Source organism: Oncorhynchus mykiss, chromosome 9 (genome assembly GCF_057628025.1).
Source record: "Oncorhynchus mykiss isolate SJ-2025 chromosome 9, ASM5762802v1, whole genome shotgun sequence".
Lineage (NCBI taxonomy): Eukaryota > Metazoa > Chordata > Actinopteri > Salmoniformes > Salmonidae > Oncorhynchus > Oncorhynchus mykiss.
The window spans coordinates 21,341,174-21,362,130 of NC_143030.1; the positions used below are offsets into that span (position 1 = coordinate 21,341,174).

The following is a 20,957-nucleotide window of genomic DNA, read 5'->3' on the forward strand; positions in this document are numbered from 1 at the left end:
ACAAACATCTGCACTGTGACTGCAAGACTTTTAATACGGGAAACAAAACACAGGAGAAAAACACTAATCCCGACATTGGAAGAATCCCCAACGTCACCGACTCCAAAGGTTCCCAGGATTGCGCTTGATTGGCTGCTGCTTGAATGAAGGCGAGAGAGAGGCATGCAGGATGTTCATCATGAGAACCAATCAATATTTTTCCTGGCAGTCATGCTATCTGCGTCGAAGCTCTATTTGAGTGCTGGTGTGCATAAACCAGACACTGATAATCACAGCATAGCTTCGGAGTTCTCACGTAAGCCCCCTCTCCCTCTTCCGCGCAATCTTTTCCTCCTTCAACCGACTGAACCTCTGCTTCTGTTTCTTCCCCCCTCTAGTCCATTCAATAGGGTTATAAGGAGTTGTATAAAACTCATTCAAACAGGTACTCTCTCACACATACAGTACATACAAACACACAGATCATTTCTTCTACAAAGGGTAACAGACAGTGAACAGTTGGATATTGACTTGTACAAATATCTTAACAACAATGTTCAGTGGTGGTATACAGTAATTATGGTCAATCGTTAGAGCTCAACTGTGGTCTCTAGCTCCTAGTTACAGTATATCTCTCATAATACTATAGTCATGACAGTAACTGGAGCTTAAAAGTAAAAATATAAATCTCTATAAATAAGTAATTACATTAGCAATATATAATACAGATGAGGACACTGATAGACAGCAGTTGGAGAAGTGTTTTGTGTTAAGAACGAGGCAGGTGGTGTTTGAAGAGTTTGTGGTACAGGCTAGGCCCCCTCATTCTGGTCTCATTCTGGTATTTGATAGGCAGTCAATGACAGTTGAGTAGAACTCCAACAAGGTGTCGTCATGTGCAATCTGCGTCGATTACGCAGGCTTGGCGATGAGAAGTCACATTCCATTGCAGTAGGGGCCACAGAATCACACTCATGCTAAAAGACATACAGACACACACAAAGTGCTGAAGAGTGCCCATTAAAGAGCTGTGGAGCTGTGTATTCTGTAGGCCCCATTCCTTTTCGGTGTGTGATTTCTTAACCACATACTTCCCTCATCTCCATGTTCAAGGTGCTACCTGCTCTTTTCCTTTTAAAGTCCAATAGGAACTGTTCTGTCCATATAGCTTAATTCTCTCCTGTGAAGATCTGGTCCACCCACTCATCTTTTAGAGTTCTACCTGGCAACAAGCAGGGTCAATAGTGTCAGATCCCACCCCCTGCCTCGGGAAGCTCCAATCAACTCGGCCCCGCCTCGGAGAGCCCCAATCAGCTGCCGCCCTAGTGGCAGATGGGCGCGTTGGACAGCAAGAGCTGCAGCTTGCCTCGCAGGAAGTTGACGTGGACCTGAAGCAGCTCTGAAGCAGACGACACCCGCCATGTCTCCTCTCCTCCAGACACTCCTCCTGCTGGAGGGTTGCACTCCTGACAGGAAGACAGGAGAAGAAATATGTCAGTATTAGAGTTGGACGGTTATCTAGATGTCCCTACCATCATATCGTTTCTGTACCATACCGGGGTATATGGATGTACACACAAAGGGCGCTCCTTCTTAAAATATATATATATTATTTTTTTACACACAAAATGTATTTAGGCAACATGGATCTTAATCCAGGAGGGGATTGATGGTCTCTGCTCTAACCAATAACCTTGATCTTGCCATCTAGCCACTTAGCTAGCAAGTTAGCAAACCAAATGCATAGCTGGAGCCCTGAGTTGGATATAATTTATTTGGCATATCTTAGATAGTTAATTTAGTTATAAGCAGTGACATAACACGCACTACCGGAGCCCGCCGTCGGTATGTCTAAATACCCCAGTATATGGTATATCGCCCAAGCCTGGTCAGCATACACAAAATGGAGTAGCCTACTGGGTTTTGTTCACTTGGCAAAAACCAAAAGAAAACTGTCCGAAACGGCGTGAAACGGGGAGATTCCATCTGAACTTGTCCAAGATGCACTTGTTTTCTTTTTCCGTTGTACAACATTTCGCCACAGTGTATCCTGATGAACACAACCATGAAATCAATATTTAAAAAATGACACACTACACTAGACACTAGACTGGATGGAAAGATTTAAAAACAATATCCCCATGATGAAGGAATATCAGCAGTATTTCACCAGGGTACAAGCCTAGGGAGCTGTTTGTTTGATGTCTATACTATGAAAGCTCTGCAGTAACCCTTGAGCCTGAAAGCACAGATGGAATGAATGGAGCTCATTTAGTCTTTACATGGCCTTGGCGTGTACCCAGTAAACTCTGCCTGCCTGTTAGTGCCCCACCTCACTGGTGGATGTGAGTGTGGTTGTCGTCATTTCTGCTACTATCTAAGAACCACCGCCCCCGAGAGGATTCTCTGAATTTCTCTACCTAACAGTCCCTTACACTCTTAGAAAAGCAGGTTCCAAAAGGGTTTTTTGGCTGTCCCCATAGGAGAACCCTTTTTGGTTCCAGTAAGAACCCTTTTGGATTCCATGTGGAAACCTTTTGGATTCCATGTGGAACTCTCTGTGGAAATGGTTCTACAGTACAGAGTTCTACCTGGAACCAAAAGGGGTTCTTCAAAGAATTATCCTATGGGGACAGCCGAAGAACCCTTTTAGGCTCTAGATAACACCTTTTTTCCCCAAAGAGCGTACAGTCAGCATGACACAACTAGCCATCAGCAGCAAGCTCCAGCCACCGTGTGGGAATAGTAGTAACTGGGTCATTCAGGTTAAACATTGCGTGTCTCTAGGAATGCATCTGGACAGGGCCCAAAGTGAACTTAAGATAGTGACCATTCATTCCTATGCTTGTCTGCAATAGCAACTTCCACAAGCCCTTGCACAAAGCCCTTGCACCTTGCACAATTCCCTGACCTGGCTCACCTGGATGTCGAGGCTGCGCAGCACCTTTCCTATTCTGAAGATGTTTATGAGGCTGTTGTCTATGTGGCTTTGCAACGCTGTGTTGGTGACGGAGGCTCGTAGCGAGCCAATGGCCTGGTTTAACAGCCACAGGCCAGACTGTACCTCCTGAGCTTGCTCCAGTGCCTACAAAAACACACAGAGAGAGACATAGTTGCCCAGTTGACCAGAGCCATGTGATTGAGGTTGAAACCTCAATGGCCAAACTCTCTCTATGTGGATCTGCAATGAGTTAACAGGATATATTGCTGGTCTGATAACAGTAGAGCACATTCTTAGGTAGACTGGTTCTTCTTCTTGGAGAGAGAGGCAGACTGTTGTTACTTACATTTTTCCTCTCCCAGATGCTGAAGTCTACTTTGGTTTGGGGAACAGTGACGGGCTCTGGAAGACCACATCCTTCTTTACAAGTCAGCTGAGGGAGGGAGCGGGGGACGGATGGAGAAAAGAAACGGGGCGAGGAAAAATGGATAGAAAATGAGAGCTGTGTGAGATGAAATGTAACTAACACCATGACTATCACTGTAAATAGCACCAGTTCATGGCCAGGGCCCGTATTCATAAAGGGTGAATATGAATGCTGATCAAGGATCAGTTTTCCTCTTAAAGCTCACACAAATCGCACCAGATGTGGATCTCACGTTCGTCTGCCTAGTGTCCGCGCTGTGTTTTAGGGACCACCTGCTGTAGAGGTCCGACTGACGTTATTTTTCATGCGACTCTACATGTAAAATCGGTGCACACTCAGTTCACAAATGATATTCAGAGTACTCTCGGCCAGCAACAGCTATTGGTGTGTCTGAACCATAAGATTATAAAGAATTGAAAAGGGGGAGGGGCCGTGATCTCAGATAAGCACTCCTACTTTTAGACAATTTATTAATAAGGGCTCAGACCAGACCAGACCGGACATGGATGTGGTGTGTCTCTCACCATGGCTGCTTGGGCATCTCTGGCCTCTTCAATGAAGTGTTTTAGGACCCGCAGGTCACAGATCGGCCGCAGGGGAGACGGTAGGCCTGGTCTGGTCCACTCCAACAGCATCAGCAGCAACGTAAAGAGTCCTACACACACACACACACACACACACACACACACACACAGAGGGGCTTCAGCAAACATACTGTCAACACTCCATACCATTATCAGCCATAACCAATTAAACAATCTGTAGCTTAACCCATAAGCAATATGGAAAACATGTTATCAAAGGGGTAGGGGTGGATTTGAGCAAGGCTGACTAATTACATATAGACTACATATGTCTGTATTTGGGTGAGTCAAATGCAATCATGCTCTGGCACTAGTATTGACCACAAGGGGGACTCTGGATATTATTTAACCTGTATTTTAGCAGGGAGTCATATTGCATGTTGCATCGCTACACAAGGAGCTCCAAAACTACTAATACTGATGCAAAGAATGTCTTTCTTCATATATATATGCCAATGAATGAATAGCTGTGTTTAGGCTTTTAAACTCCCATTAAATACATGCCATTGGCTTGGAGCTATGTATGCTAGCCTATGCATGTAGGTGTCATCCTCTCTCTACCCAGACCTCTCTGGTTCTATTAGTGTCTCCCAATTCTGTTTACATCCATCTGTCCCAAGTTGAATCCCTTTTCCCTGCCTCCCATCCTCTGTAGCATCCCCTCCTCCATCTCCTTGCCCCATGTTTTGAGCACATCCCCTGGTCCTTTGCAAACCCCCTGTGAACCTAGGAGCAACATAACCACCCAGTCACAGGAGCTACCCCTAAGTCAAACCCAGACGTCTGAACTGCTCTTTCTAGCTCTGACCGTGCTGCTGTAGCACGGGCTGTGCCTCTCAGCACACTACTGTAACTATGTTCTCCACTGCTTGCCTCTTCACTCAAGACAAACTAGTATTGTTCTATTCAGGCCAAGATGATTTAATTTACACTGTAGAAGAATAACTGTTTGAATTGGGTGTTACTTGGTATTCTTGACCTGCAAGCTAATGCAATGGATCAAGGTTACTTGTGATCCGTCATCCAGAACATGAGATCAGACATGATCCTGGACACACAGAGTGGCTAGTATTCCAGCACAATGCTACTGTACACAGCACATAACAGTGCTTTTGTGGAAATCTGCCGTCTATGTATTCCTGAGCTTCACGTATATTGGCTCATGTGTGTTCTTAAAGTGTATGCGTTTTGTGGTATTTCTAGTGACAGCCTGGCAAAAATGGGCTCAACAGTGATGTATGCATTATGGAAATCGTTTACCGTTTAAGAACCAAATGGAAGCAAACAGAGCAAAATGAGAGTTTGTATTGGGCAAATCAGGTTAGTCCCTCCCCGTTTCGTTCTGTTTGCTTACGTTTAAGAAATGTTTAGCAACAGAATCGTGGGAATGAATACACCCCCGGCCTTTCCACGTGTTCAGTCTTGCACGCACCTCTCCTAGTGCAAACTGTTCCATAATAATTGTGGTAAACCCTATGTGTTACACATGACAGTTCAATGGAGTTGTTCAGGTCATATAACTGCCTTAATTTTGCTGGACCCCAGGAAGAGTAGCTGCTGCCTAAGCAACAGCTAATGGGGATCCATAATAAATACAAATATGGACATCATGTGAATGAGCTCTTTCACTGCAGCCTGACTGTATGACACAGTAAAATGCTACAGATTACAGACAGCTCTCCAAGGCTGCCTCGTGTCAGGCTGAGCACCGGTAGCCTCCGCAGCCGTTTCCCCAAAACCATTCTGCAAGGATGAGTCAAATGTTTGCCAATTATTTGGGTTTAGCCTTTAGTGGTCTAAACATAGAAAGTTGGCTTATCAACCAAGATTTTTTTTAAACTCAGAGAACAAAAGATTTTCTTAGCCCATTGATGTTTTTTAAAAAACAATGTTGGCTGTGGGGAGGACAAAGAGGACTCACAGAGATCCCTTTTAAGGGTCAAAGAGGAAATGCCCCCTCTAACCCTAACCCTCTCTCAGGGTCTTCACCCTGTGTACATAAAACCCCTTTATGTTGTCTGTCTGTGTTGTCCCCTGTGTCATACTTAGGGAGGGTATATTACTGGGAACTTTTTACATTTACCAGTAAACTACTAGAATTTTGGCATCTTTCAGGGATTTATGTAATCTATCACAAGACATCTAGTGTCTCTATTGGATGTCTGTAATTGTCTCTGGTTCTTTGTTTGGCCTCATCACATATAAAATATACTGAACAAAATATAAACGCACCAAGAACATTTCAACAATTTTACTGTGTTACAGTTCATGTAAGGAAATCAGTCAATGTAAATAAATTCATTAGGCCCTAATCTATGGATTTCACATGACTGGGAATACAGATATGCATCTCTTGGTCACAGAGACCTAAAAAAAAGAGGTAGGGGTATGGATCAGAAAACCAGTCAGTATCTGGTGTGACCACCATTTGCCTCATGCAGCGCGACACATCTCCTTCGCATAGAGTTGATCAGGCTGTTGGTTGTGGCCTGTGGAATGTTGTCCCACTCCACTTCAATGGCTGTGCGAAGTTGCTGGATATTGGCGGGAATTGGAAAACGCTGGCATACACGTCGATCCAGAGCATCCCATACATGCTTAATGGATGACATGTCTAGTGAGTGTGCAGGCCATGGAAAAACTGGGACATTTTCAGCTTCCAGGAATTGTGTACAGATCCTTGCGACGTGGGGCGGTGCATAAGGCCGGGCACTTGTTCACAACGTTGACATCAGCAAGCCGCTCGCCCACATGACACCATACACGTGTTCGGCAGGTGTGAGGCTGGTTGGACGTACTGCCAAATTCTCTAAAACTATGTTGGAGGCGGCTTATGGTAGATAAATTAACATTAAATTCTCTGGCAACAGCTCTGGTGGATATTCCTGCAGTCAGCAAGCCAATTGTGTGCTCCCTCAAAACTTTGTGTTTTGTGACAAAAACACACAGTTTAGAGTGGCCTTTTATTGTCCCCAGCACAAGGTGCACCTGTGTAATGATCATGCTGTTTAATCAGCTTCGTGATATGCCACACCTGTCAGGTGAATGGATTATCTTGGCAAAGGAGAAATGCTCACCAACAGGGATGTAAACAATGTGCACAACATTTTAGAGAAATATACTTTTTGTGCATTGTGTGGAATATTTTATTTCAGCTCATTAAACATGGGTCCAACACTATACAAGATGCATTTATATTATTGTTCAGTGTATGTTGAATCATTTTATAAGATGATTTTCAAACAACTTGAATGACAAAGCTATAAAACATTATCCCTTCAACTTAGTGAATACCGTTGGTGTTTAATATGAGGGTTTCAGCGTATTGTTTTTTTTAACACACTTTTATTTATTTTATAAATAAAAGTGTGTGTTTATATGTTTTATGAATAACCACATTGTCCATCTATTAGAAACTTATGGAAAACATGGTCTGATGTAAAAAATGAATGCTATATATGATTTTTTTTTAAAAAGTAAATCAAGTATAAACTACCAAAGTTAAAATAGATTGCCATAGATTTTCTGTTAATTACCAAAACTACTTTAAGGTTCTGATAACTTTGGTAAACTATTGGTAGCTTTGCAACCCTAGTCATAACTAAGTCAGCTATAATCACGGGCTGCGGTGATATGGTCGCATGCTTCTAAAGTAATGCTGATTATCTGTGTCACATACTGGAACCCCACGCTGGCCTTTGGAGACTAAGAAATTAGGCCAGCTGCAGCAGTGTGTGTGTGTTTGAGTGTGTGTGTGTGTGCGTGGGTGGTACTTAGGGACACAATGTAATGACAAGACAAACAAAAGTATGGATTACACTCATATAACCTTACACCCCATTCCAGTCTGAGAGGTTGTAGGTGGTTTGGAAAGAGCAGCATAGCATAACTGACCTCCTCTAGGGTTGAATGTCTGAATTCCACACTTTTCAATCACTATGTTTAACAAGTTGATTAGTGTGACCCTCCGACCTTTGCCATGGCCTACGTGTGAGACTGATTGTGTGTCCTCTCTATGCACTCACTCACTCCCAGACTCCTTCACTGACTGACTCTGCAATGCTGACCCATAGACTACTCTGCCTGCCTGCCAGTCACGTGCTGAGCACAGGGACTCTGGAGTCCAGGAAGCTGGCCAAAGTGAAAGGTAACAGAACCAATGCCAGCAGCATCAAATGCCAAGTTTTGACTTCTATTTTTTGCCATTCTAGGGTCTAGTTCTGCGCCGTGCACTGATGGTAAACCTTGGCAAGCACCAGACACAGAGTGGCAGATGAATCTCTCAAAGGTCACCTAGCTGTCAGTGATGCTCTCTTTTGAGACGATTTCATTCCTACTCTTGACGTTTAATAAATCAAATTACTTCTACATGCCATTGGTTCATTCTCAAGGTGATCTCAACACTTCAATCCAATTGGGAAGAGTGACAGGTAAATGATGTATAACAACCTACTACACTGCCAGCCTGACTCTTAGACTGAAAGTGCAAAGTTGTGAGTAATCAGCAATTTCCTGTGAGGAATCCCAATGCAATGCAAAGTCAAAGGCTGGAATCTTGAACTTCCTCTGTGGAAATCCTTTTTCTGTTCAATCATCCTTTGAAAAATGTAAAGTCATCCCATTCTAACATTAATCAGCATTAACTGGAAGCATGTCACTTCCTTGCTGCCTCAACATTGCAGTCATGCTACAGTTAACTAACAGGAAACACATCCATCGCCTTACTCATGATAAGTAAGAAGTAGCATTGTCAGAGCCGGAACGGCCCATAGGGCAGGAGCCCCTCTCCTGTTTCTGTCTGTAGCTTGAGGCATCTGGATGTACAAGTATACCCCCTGGACAGGATACTGAGCCGTCTATCGCAGGGTAGGGCTTTACCCCCAATCCATCAATTCAACCATCTAATCTCAGAGATGACACTAACCACAAGGCCACTGAGTTGGTACTCATGGAAAGGTCATGGGTAAAAACGTACTGTACATATGTCAACCATGAGTACCTTCTGGTTAAATCAATCGATCAATCAATAAAATGTATTTTAAAAAACGACACAAAATCACAAACTATTTGAGCTGGAACGGCGGAGATATTGCGCGTCCATGCGTCGCCTCACTAGACTATTGATATAGGGGACTTTACGCACGTAGTTGACCCATTCTCTGTCAAAACCTGGATGTGAAAATAAACTACTTTTACTGTATTAAAGTTCCTTTATGAAAGCATAATTTGAAAGCCAAAATCAAAACGTGGTTGAAACGCTGATATTTACATTTAGCAGACGCTCTTATTCAGAGTGACAATGGTTACGTTCCTTGCCCGAGGGCACATCGACAGTTTTTAGGCTTCACATTATTTGGGCTGTATAATATGTATAGCCTCCTTATTAGTCGTACCAGAAAATGTGACTATAGCAGCCTATTTCGTTTATAGCATACCAAGTAATTGGAAAACGGTCTTACCTCGACTTGAATTGTGGAACATTCGCAAAGCAATGATGTGTCGTTTAAACACATTGCGCGAAATAATAACATCTGTTCACCCACTCCTCAACATGCAAAAGCCATCGGTTCATTAAAAATTCCCAACCATGCCCAGTGTACTGGTCCTCATTCTCCAGGTGCTGAATGTGAGGAGCTTAGTGCTGTAGCTGCGTCTACCAGTCAGAGCCAAATATAGGCTACAGTAGCCTCCTCGCCGGAGCAACGATCTATCAGGCTTTTCGTCACTGCTTTGGCAAGTCACTAAAACGTGTATTTACCTCCCCTCAGCAAAGCGATAAGGCTACAGCCGACTGGGATGAGCGCACGCTCTTCAGGCCTACGCGTCAACACAGACAAGAGCTATAAAACGTCAACTCAGGTAGTCCTTTGCCAAACCATGAAAATATTCAACTTCAGGAGAATAAAACTAAAGCATTACTAGTTACTCACTGGGTGGCAACTCCATATCGGAATCTGCATAGTCCCTCACAGGATCCTCGCCGTTTCGCACATTGGCCCGTCTATTGCCCACTAATTGCAACCCGAAGCTCTTTTATGGATTGTCCCTGGGCTATCCGGTAGGTGTTTCTACAACTGAGATTTTTTTTTAAATTGATGACAATGAAAATAAAGTTACATTGTCCTGTGATGACTATCTGAACGACTTCCTTTGTTTTGGGACATTTATTGTATTATATTGTCATCCAAATAATATCCATGTTTTCAAATAATAGTCCCCAAATGTAAATAAGGTTATGCAAGTGTGCCAGAAGTGCCGGTGCGCCATGGTGCGCTGACAGCCTAGAACATTACCAAATTAAATAGCCTTGTCCTAGATTGTTACTTTAATAATGCCGTTATTTGCATTCCTCAGAGGCCTTTAGCGTCAACATCTTAGAGCTTTGTTGAGACGCAAACACCCCCCACCCAGTTTTGTTGGAGCAAGTCGCTAGCGTTTGTCTCCCCGACTTGTAGCTTGCTGTCTAGGAGACACAGCCACGCGTGGCGGGGGTGGGGAGGCTTTGAGCCCTCCGAGGTTCCTGTCCAAATACACTATATATACAAAAGTATGTGGACACCCCTACAAATGAGTGGATTCGGCTATTTCAGCCACATCGTTGCTGACTGGTGTATAAAATCATGCACACAGCCATGCAATCTCCATAAACACACATAGGCAGTAAAATGACTTGTAACGTGGAACCTTCATAGGATGCCACATTCCCAACAAGTCAGTTGTTCACATTTCTGCCCTGCTAGAGCTGCCCCAGTCAACTGTAAGTGCTGTTGTTGTGAAGTGGAAGCGTCTAAGAGAAACAATGGCTCAGCACCCAAGTGGTAGGCCACACAAGCTTACAGAATAGGACCGGCGAGTGCTGAAGTGTGTAAAAATCATCTGTCCTCGGCTGCAACATTCACTACAAGTTACAAACTGCTCCTGGAAGTAAAGTCAGTACAATAACTGTTCGTCAGGAGCTTCATGAAATGGGTTTCCATGGCCGAGCAGCCGCACACAAGCCTAAGATCACCATGTGCAATGCCAAGGGTCGGCTGGAGTGGTTTAAAGCTCCCCACCATTGGACTCTGGAGCAGAGGAAACACGTTCCCTGGAGTGACGAATCACGCTTCACCATCTGCCAATCTGACAGATTAATCTGGGTTTTGCGGATGCCAAGAGAACACTAACTGCCCAAATGCACAGTGCCAACTGTAAAGTTTGGTTTAGGAGGAATAATAGTCTGGGGCAGTTTTTCATGGTTCCGGATAGGCCCCTTAGTTCCAGTGAAGGGAAATCTTAACACTACAGCATACATTGTAGACGATTCTGTGCTTCCAACTTTGTAGCAACAGATTGGGGAAGGCCCTTTACTGTTTCAGCATGGCAATGCCCCTGTGCACAAAGCAAGGTCCATACAGAAATGGTTTGTCGAGATCAGTGTGGAAGAACTTGACTGGCCTGCACAGAGCCCTGACCTCAACCCCACCGAACACCTTTGGGATGAAATAGAACGCCTGACCTCATTAATGTTCTTGTGGCTGATTGGAAGCAAGCCCCCACGGCAATGTTCCAACATCAAAAGAGGAGAGGCTGTTATAGCAGCAGAGGGGAGATCAACTCCATATTAATGCTCATGATTTTGGAATGAGATGTTCGGCGGGCAAGTGTCCACATACTTTTGATCATGTAGTGTATGTTGGTCACTGTCCTGCACGTTCACAGAAACAGGTGACATATTAGCAGGGGGACCAATGTCAATTTCTTTGCTCTCAGATGTAGGAGTTGATGATCCCCCCTCATTCAACATTCTAACATGTTAGATATTGGGGGGTGGTGGGGGGTTCAAAAAAACATATGCATGACCAAACAAGAAGACCTAATTTGGTAGTGTGCACTGTAAAACACTATTTAATATTCTCTCACGTGATGTAAGACCTGAGGTCCTGTGTTGGCTCCCCTAGATAAATGCCTAGGCTTTAGCTCAATGGGCTAACATAGTTTTCATTTGGATATAGACTAAGACCCTGATTTGATATACAGCCAATCACAGAAGGAGGTCCAAATAGTTTCCTTCTGGTTTAGACTTGGGTTATTGAATAAAGCCTTGTACATAAGCCCTACCATTTTATAAGACTATATATGGTTTCATTAAGAAACCGTAATGACATGGTTGTTGCTCAGAACGCCGCCAAATCGTTTGACATGTAGTATGCATAGTATTTGACATATAGTACGTATAGTATTTGATGCATGTTTGCAGATGGCATTCTTAGAAACGTTTCCTGCTGGTATTGTTCCCTTGTGTTAGTTACAATGAAACAAGTACTCCGCCCTAGTAGTTCTGTTCACTCTGAAGGTAGTTTTTGTAGGATGGCTTGATTACTCCTCTTCATTCCTAGAATAATAGAAGGCCTTTTAAAGAGTTCCCCTTTTAGTGGACAATGAGATCCTTTTACGTCACAGAGGAAGTAGTGGTATGTTTGAATGTGCCCTATCAGGTGCCACTGACGCTTAGCGGATCACACTGCCTTACTTAAAGAAATACAGGGAAACCCGATACTGTAGACATACATGTTCACGTACATTCTATACTGTACAAACGTACTGTAAATGCACCCGCATACATGCACGTACACACACAGCGACTATACTCGGGCACCACGGGCCAGCAAGAATACACCCAGTGTTCTGTGAAACATCTTCTGGGTAAATTAGTCAAACTACACAAGTCATTTAAGGGTAAATCCCTTTGAAATCAATCACTTTTTGATAGCACCCCTTTTGATCTGAACTTAACCTTCCATTCATATTTGCCCGTTGTAGAAGGGTTCAGAAAGTGACTTTTTGGAACTGAATGCCAAAACATTAAAGTGATAAAGGTGCTCAAAGTTGAGCTGTTTTGCTTATCCCACCATACCATGAGACATCCATGTCTTCATCACTAGAAAAGCTAAACGGTTGACATTGACATCATTTCAAAGCTAACAGACAGGGTTGTCAAACTATTCCATTTTTGTATTTTTTTTAACAAAAACTGTCATTTTTTTTTTACCATTAACCATTATCAGGTTAACCATTACCAAAGAGGTTAACAATTATCTAAAAACGATTAAGTTCAGATTTTTTTTTGCATACATTGTAGCTTAGACCTTATTTTAGATCATCTGATGTTTTTGTGTTGTGCCCGCCATCGGTTGAGACAACATGCTCTTGAATACAGGGTTGGTGTTGTGTTTTGGCTAATAAATGTACTAAAATGAGAATCAAATGTCAACTTTCAAATGGTACCACAAAGATGGTTGGAGATCTACACATCAGAGAATGTTGACATGAATGGGAATATCTGCTCTTTTAAATTATACTATCAAGCCTCAATATGAAACCTGTTGAAATCATAGAAATATAAATAATATAATACACATTTAAGTTGACATTCGGCGTTAGGTGGACTGGTGGCGATCTTTGTGGTATTAATTAGAAGTTAACATTTTAATTACATTTCAATGGTGTACCAGCTGAATTGCAGTGGTATGAAGGGATAGGCCCATTCAATTAATTATTTTTCTATATAATACCTTGTAGTCAAGAGCTTGTTGTGTCAAAAACCTTAGATGATGTGAAGTAGGGTCTAAGCTACATCTGTGAATATGAAAATAATCTGACTTTACACTTTTTTAGATATATGACATTAAATGTTCATTTAAAATTTTTCCCCCAAGATATTATAAAATAGTTGTTAATGATAAACTCAACCATTCATCCTTTCCAGTGACAAAGAGATGGATGTCTAATGGTATGGTGGGGTATGCAAAATGGGTCAACTTTGAGCACCTTTATCTCCTGAATATCTTGGCATTCAGGTCCAATCAAATAGATTGAATCAAATAGATTTACCATTAAAGCTGAAATTTGTAACTTTTTGGGGCGACCTGACCAAATTCACATAGAAATTTGAGTTATACATCTGCCATTCTCATTAAACGCAAGTCTAAGAAGCAGTAGATCTGTTCTATGTGCACTATTTCTATGCTTCCCAAGCTTAAAGATGCACTATGCAGACATCAATCCACCATTTCCTGGTTGCTAAAATACTAATAGTTTGCATAATTTCAGTTTATGTCCCAACTTGTAGACTTGTTTACGTGCTGCTGTGCGTTTTGTTGCTAACCTTACTTTGCTACCTGCCAACTTTACGGTTTTTATTTTCTAATAAACGTTTATATATTTTGTTTTTCCCTCGCTCAAATTTTTACATTCAACTTTTTCACTCCGGACGCTTTATCTAGATGTGGTTTGTCAGGACCTCCACCAGCCGACGCTAAGTAGTAACATTAACATGATGTAATTGCAGTCGCTGTACTCATAAAATACAGGAGAACGATCGCCTTACGGCGAGATAGCTGTGCTGCTAGCTTCAGACACAATCGTTAGGCAAGGGTAATTTCAGTGTAGGAAAGGATGAAACGGCGTCTATGCCACCAGTAAGTACAGATAGTAGTATAAATCCCCTGGCACAGTCCCCGCAGCCGGACAACTTTCTCATGGCTCCTGGAAGGAAATGCTGAAGGAATGCTTAAACGGTGTCGCTCATAAGCCGACAGAAACATTAAACCGGTTTTCCCCATTAAGCAGCGAGTCAGAGTCAGAAGCTGAGCCTTCTCTGGTCTCTACTAAGGGGTCTCTACTCAGAGGTCACCAAGCACAACATAGCTTCAGCGTGTAAATCAGCTAGAAAGATGTCGGCATCGAGTAATTGCCTCTGGCCACTTCCAAGTTAGGGGCAGTGATGAGCTCTACAGCAGTCTCACAACTCAATCGCTGGTTGAAAACTGTTTTCTGCCCCTCCCAAAAGTTAGAATTTGTAAATAATTGGCCCTCTTTCTGGGACTCCCCCACAAACAGGACCAAGCCTGGCCTGTTAAGGAGTGACGGACTCCATCCTAGCTCTCATCTTACATAGACAGGGTTCTAACTCCCCTAGCTCCACAATGAGATAGGGTGCAGGCCAGGCAGCAGGCTGTTAGCCAGCCTGCCAGCTTAGTGGAGTTTGCCACTAGCACAGTCAGTGTAGTCAGCTCAGCTATCCCCATTGACACTGTGTCTGTACCTCGACCTAGGTTGGGCAAAACTAAACATGGCAGTGTTCGCCTTAGCAATCTCACTGGAATAAAGACCTCCTCCATTCCTGCCATTATTGAAAGAGATTGTGATACCTCACATCTCAAAATAGGGCTACTTAATGTTAGATCCCTTACTTTAAAGGCAGTTATAGTCAATTAACTAATCACTGATCATAATCTTGATGTGATTGGCCTGACTGAAACATGGCTTAAGCCTGATGAATTTACTGTGATAAATGAGGCCTCACCTCCTGGTTACACTAGTGACCATATCCCCCGTGCATCCCGCAAAGGCGGAGGTGTTGCTAACATTTATGATAGCAAATTTCAATTTACAAAAAACAAAAACAACATTTTCGTCTTTTGAGATTCTAGTCATGAAATCTATGCAGCCTACTCAATCACTTTTTATAGCTACTGTTTACAGGCCACCTGGGCCATATACAGCGTTCCTCACTGAGTTCCCTGAATTCCTATCGGACCTTGTAGTCATGGCAGATAATATTATATTTTTTGGTGACTAAAATCCACATGGAAAAGTCTGTGTTTCAGACATAAGGAAGTGGATGGCTGCAAATGTTCTACTTTTAAACTCGTACGAAACAGAGATGCTTGTTCTAGGTCCCAAGAAACAAAGAGTTCTTCTGTTGAATCTGACAATTAATCTTGATGGTTGTACAGTCGTCTCAAATAAAACTGTGAAGTACCTCGGCGTTACTCTGGACCCTGATCTCTCTTATAACAAACATATCAAGACTGTTTCAAGGACAGCTTTTTTCAATCTACATAACATTGCAAAAATCAGAAGTTTTTAGTCCAAAAATGTTGCAGAAAAAGTGGTCCATGCTTTTTTCACTTCTAGGTTAGACTACTGCAATGCTCAACTTTCCGGCTACCCGGATAAAGCACAAAATAAACTTCAGTTAATGCTAAACACGGCTGCTAGAATCTTGACTAGAACCAATATTTTTTATCATATTACTCCAGTGCTAGCCTCTCTACACTGGCTTCCTGTTAAGGCAAGGGCTGATTTCAAGGTTCAACTGCTAACCTAAAAAGCATTACATGGGCTTTCTCCTACCTATCTTTGCGATTTGGTCCTGCCGTACATACCTACATGTACGCTACGGTCACAAGACGCAAGCCTCCTTACTGTCTGTAGAATTTCTAAGCAAACAGCTGGAGGCAGGGCTTTCACCTATAGAGCTCCATTTTTATGGAATGGTCTGCCTTCCCATGTGAGAGAGGCAGACTCGGTCTCAACCAGACTCGGTCTCAATCTTTATTGAAAACTCATCACTTCAGCAGGTCCTATGATTGAGTGTAGTCTGGCCCATAAGTGTGAAGGTGAACGGAAAGGAACTGGAGCAACGAACCACCCTTGCTGTCTCTGCCTGGCCGGTTCCCCTCTTTCCACTGGGATTCTCTGCCTCTAACCCTATTAGTGGGGATGAGTCACTGGCTTACTGGTGCTCTTCCATGCCGTCCCTAGGATGCATCACTTGAGTGGGTTGGGTCAATGACCTGATCTTCCTGTCCGGGTGTTCTCCCCCTTGGGTTGTGCCCTGGCGGAGATCTTTGTAGGCTATACTCTGCTTTGTCTCAGGATGGTAAGTTGGTGGTTGAAGATATCCCTCTAGTGGTGTGGGGCCTGTGCTTTGGTAAAGTGGGTGGGGTTTTTTCCTGCCTGTTTGGCCCTGTCCGGGGATATCGTTGGATGGGGCCACAGTGTCTCCCGACCCCTCCTGTCTCAGCCTCCAGTATTTAAGCTGCAGTAGTTTATGTGTCGGGGGGCTAGGGTCAGTCTGTTACATCTGGAGTATTTCTCCTGTCTTATCTGGTGTCCTGTGGGAATTTAAGTATGCTCTCTCTAATTCTTTCTCTCTTTCTCTCTTTTTTTCTCTCTTTCTTTCTCTCTCTCAGAGGACCTGAGCCCTAGGACCATGCCTCAGGACTACCTAGCCTGATGACTCCTTGGTGTCCCCAGTCCACCTGACCGTGCTGCTGCTCCAGTTTCAAATGTTCTGCCTGCATCTATTGAACCCTGACCTGTTCACCGGACGTACTACCTGTCCCAGCCTGCTTTTTTCAACTCTCTAGAGACATCAGGAGCGGTAGAGATACTCTGAATGATCGGCTATGAAACGCCAACTGACACAACCTGTTGCACCCTCGACAACCACTGTGATTATTATTATTTGACCCTGCTGTTCATCTATGAACATTTGAATATCTTGGCCATGTTCTGTTATAATCTCCACCCGGCACAGCCAGAAGAGGACTGGCCACCCCTCATAGCCTGGTTCCTCTCTAGGTTTTATCCTAGGTTCTGGCCTTTCTAGGGAGTTTTTCCTAGCCACCGTGCTTCTACACCTGCATTGCTTGCTATTGGGGTTTTAGGCTGGGTTTCTGTACAGAACTTTGTGACATCAGCTGATGTAAGAAGGGCTATATAAATAATTTTGATATGATTTGTAACATATTTTTGAACAATGATATGGTGTAATATGATGTATCTTATCTTATCTGCAGCTACAGCAATTGTATCTGCATTGTATTGTGTTTTGAATTGTATTGTTTGTTGGTTCATTCATTTTTTAGTTTTGACATTTTAGTAATATAGCAGGCCTTTATAAATACATTTTATTGATTTAAGTGACAAAACAAGCAAGTATAGTGTAGCAGCATTGGTTCCCAAACTTTTTGTAGTTCCGTACCCTTCAAACATTCCACCTCCAGCTGCGTACCCCCTCTAGCACCAGGGTCAGCGCACTCTCAAATATATTTTTTGCCATCATTATAAGCCTGCCACACACACACTATACGATACATTTATTAAACATAAGAATGAGTGTGAGTTTTTGTCACAACACGGGGAAGTGACAAAGAGCTCTTATTGTCACGTGGAGCGGAACAGGCGAACCAAAGTCCAGACTCAGACAAGGAGACTGGGATGAGGTAACCAAGGTATTTATTGAGAAGATTGAGTGCAGGTCAGGGGAAGCTCCGGCGGGTTGCTGGAAACCAGGTGCGGAGGCTGAGGCTGGAGCGAGAGGTGTGGGGACAGGGTAAGCTGGTTCCAGAGGGGAATCCAAGGGAGCGCAGAGTGGGGAATCCAGGACAGAGTAGCAGGACTTACGACAAATCGGACTGGAGACAGGGACCAAGTGGGCAGAACTGTAGCGGAGAGGAAAACAGCATCAGGTCAAGGAGACACCGGATGAGCACTAGAGGTTGTGGAAGGAGAAGATGTGACAGTACCCCCCCCCCCCCCCCTCAACGGGCCTTAACGCCACCTTATCTGGGTGTGAGGTATGGAAATCCCATAAGAGGGAGGGGTCCAGCATGTTTCGGCGGGCCACCCAGCAGCGCTCCTCAGGCCTGTATCCCTCCCAGTCCCAGCCACGACCCCAACTGCGCACATCCAAAAGCTGCTGGTTGGTCATCGATGAGCTGAGGAGTGGAGGAGCTGCTGCAGGAGGAGACGAGACTGGAGCAGACAGGTTTAATCAGGGACGCATGGAAGGTTGGGTGGATCTTAAGAGAGTCTGGGAGTTTCAGGTGCACAGCAGAGGGGTAATGACACAATCAATTTCAAAGGGACCAATGAATCGGGGTGCATGTTTTCTGGAAGCCACTTTCAAGGGCAAGTCCTTCATCAAGAGCCATACCCTTTGGCCTGGAGTTTAGACTGGAGCTGAGGTACGGTGACGGTTAGCTTGGGATTGAGTCCTGACGGAGGCATGGTGGAGGGCAGCCCTGGCCCTCCTCCAGGTGAGATGACAACGGCGCAAGTGATCATGGACTGAGGGTACTTCTACCTCAACCTCTTGGGGAGGGAACATGGGGGGTTGATAGCCCAGAGCACACTCAAAGGGTGACATACCTGACGAGACGTTGATGAGGGTCTTGTGGGCATATTCCACCCAGGGTAGCTGAGCACTCCAGGAGGAAGGTTAGCTGAAGTCACACAACGAAGGGCAGTCTCCAGCTCCTGGTTGGCCAGTTCGGTCTTGCCGTTGGTCTGGGGGTCATATCCAGATGAAAGACTAACATTAATACCAAGTGCTGAACAGAAGGATCTCCATACCTGGGATGTATGGAATTCCATGCAGACGAAACACATGGGACACCAGCAAGTCTGCAGTCTCCCTGGAGGATGGAAGCTTGGAGAGGGGAATGAAGTGAGCCGCTTTGGACAATCTGTTGATAATGGCATGGATGACTGAGTTACTGTAAGATGGGGGAAGGCCAGTGACAAAGTCCAGAGCTATGTGTGACCAGGGGCGACTGGGTATGGGAAGAGGGCGAAGCAGATCGGAAGTGGGTTTCGTTGAGGTTTTGTTTCCTGGCACAGACCGAGCAGGCTGAGACGAACTCCCGGGCGTCTCTCTCCACGGTGGGCCACCAAAAGCGCTGACGCAGGAAGGCAACAGTCCGGTTCATGCCAGGGTGACAGATGAGGTGAGTAGAATGGGCCAACTAAAGAACTTCAGAGCTGGCGAATACGGGACTCCATCTCCCAGGAGACAGCAGCAACGATGCAGGTGGATGGCATAATGGTCTCTGGCTCGGGAACCTGTGTTGTCGGCGGTGAACTGACGGGAGAGGGCGTCAGGCTTGGTATTCTTAGATCCGGGGCGATAAGTGAGCGTGAAGTTGAATCTTCCAAAGAACAATGCCCACCTGGCCTGCAGGGAGTTCAGACGTTTGGCGGTCTGGATGTAGGACAGGTTTTTGTGGTCCATCTACACAATGAAGGGGAGAACCGAGCCCCCCAACCAGTGACGCTATTCCTCAAGAGCCAGCTTCACAGCCAGAAGTTCCAAGTTACCCTAACTGCGAGTAAGGCTAGTGTCCTGAATTTCCGCCTGTCTGACGTGCCCAAAGTAAGCTGCCTGTTACTCAGGCCCAGAAGTTAGGATATGCATATAATTGGTAGAATTTGATGGAAAACACTCTGAAGTTTCTAAAACTGTTAAAATATTGTCTGTGAGTATAACAGAACTGATATACCAGGCAAAAACCAGGGACAATTGGAGGACTTCCAATGCAATGCTATTGAAAGATCTAATTTCCGCCTTCCAGATTGCAGTTCCTATGGCTTCCAGTAGATGTCAACAGTCTTTATACAAGGTTTAAGGCTTGTTTTTTTAAATGAAGAACTATTTGTAGTCTTTCCAAGTTGAGCGCCAGGGCAAAAGTAGTATTTTTGCGCATGAACGTGGGCGCGCTCTTTGTTCTTTTCCTTTGCTATTGAACATAGTAATCTCCGTCTGAAATATTATCATTTATTTAGATATAAGACAACCTGAGTTGTAAAAAACATAGTTTGACTCTTTTGGACAAACTTTGCTGGTAACTTTTTGGAATCCTTCGTATGCATGTTGAAGGACTGGATTATTGAATTCAATGGCGCCAACTAAACAGCATTTTTGGGATATAAAGAAGGACTTTATCGAACCAAACGACCATTCATTGTGTAGCTGGGACCTTTGGGATTGCAAACAGAGGAAGGTCTTCAAAAGTAAGGGATTTATTTTATCGCTATTTGTTATTTTGTGAAGCCTGTGCTGGTTTGGAAAATATGCTAATGTGAGGTGCTGTCCTCAGACAATCAAATGCTATGCTTTCGCCGTAAAGCCTTTTTGAAATCTGACAACACAGTAGGATTACCAATATTCTAAGGTAAAGAATCATGTATGACACTTGTATTTTCATGAATGTTTAATATTACGATTTTGTATATTGAATTTGGCACGCTCCGATTTCACTGGATGTTGTTGAATTTGATCCCACTAGCAGGATCTCCACGCTAAGAGGTTACCTATGTCGAAAATGTCTTTCTGCAGGTGAGAGCTTGCGGGACAAGAAAGCACATGGGTGGAGCTTCTGATCAGAGGGGGAACGTTGAGACAGAACAGCAC

The 20,957-nt window shown here is 44.0% G+C and overlaps 1 protein-coding gene across 2 annotated transcripts; it reads right to left on the reverse strand.

Annotated features, from left to right (window-relative positions):
- Positions 1 to 14: 14 nt before the first annotated feature.
- On the reverse strand, positions 15 to 10,230 carry LOC110531655 (erythropoietin a). 2 transcript variants are annotated; one of them, XM_021614971.3, is made up of 5 exons: positions 9,862 to 10,230; positions 3,872 to 4,002; positions 3,267 to 3,353; positions 2,900 to 3,064; positions 15 to 1,445 (listed from the first exon to the last, which is right to left on the reverse strand). In XM_021614971.3, the coding sequence occupies exons 1-5, from the start codon at positions 9,875 to 9,877 to the stop codon at positions 1,302 to 1,304; spliced, it is 543 nt and encodes a 180-aa protein (XP_021470646.1). In that variant the 5' UTR covers positions 9,878 to 10,230; the 3' UTR covers positions 15 to 1,301. The 2 variants fall into 2 exon arrangements, with proteins under 2 accessions (XP_021470646.1, XP_021470645.1); XM_021614970.3 differs by having other exon boundaries at positions 9,391 to 9,942.
- Positions 10,231 to 20,957: the final 10,727 nt, after the last annotated feature.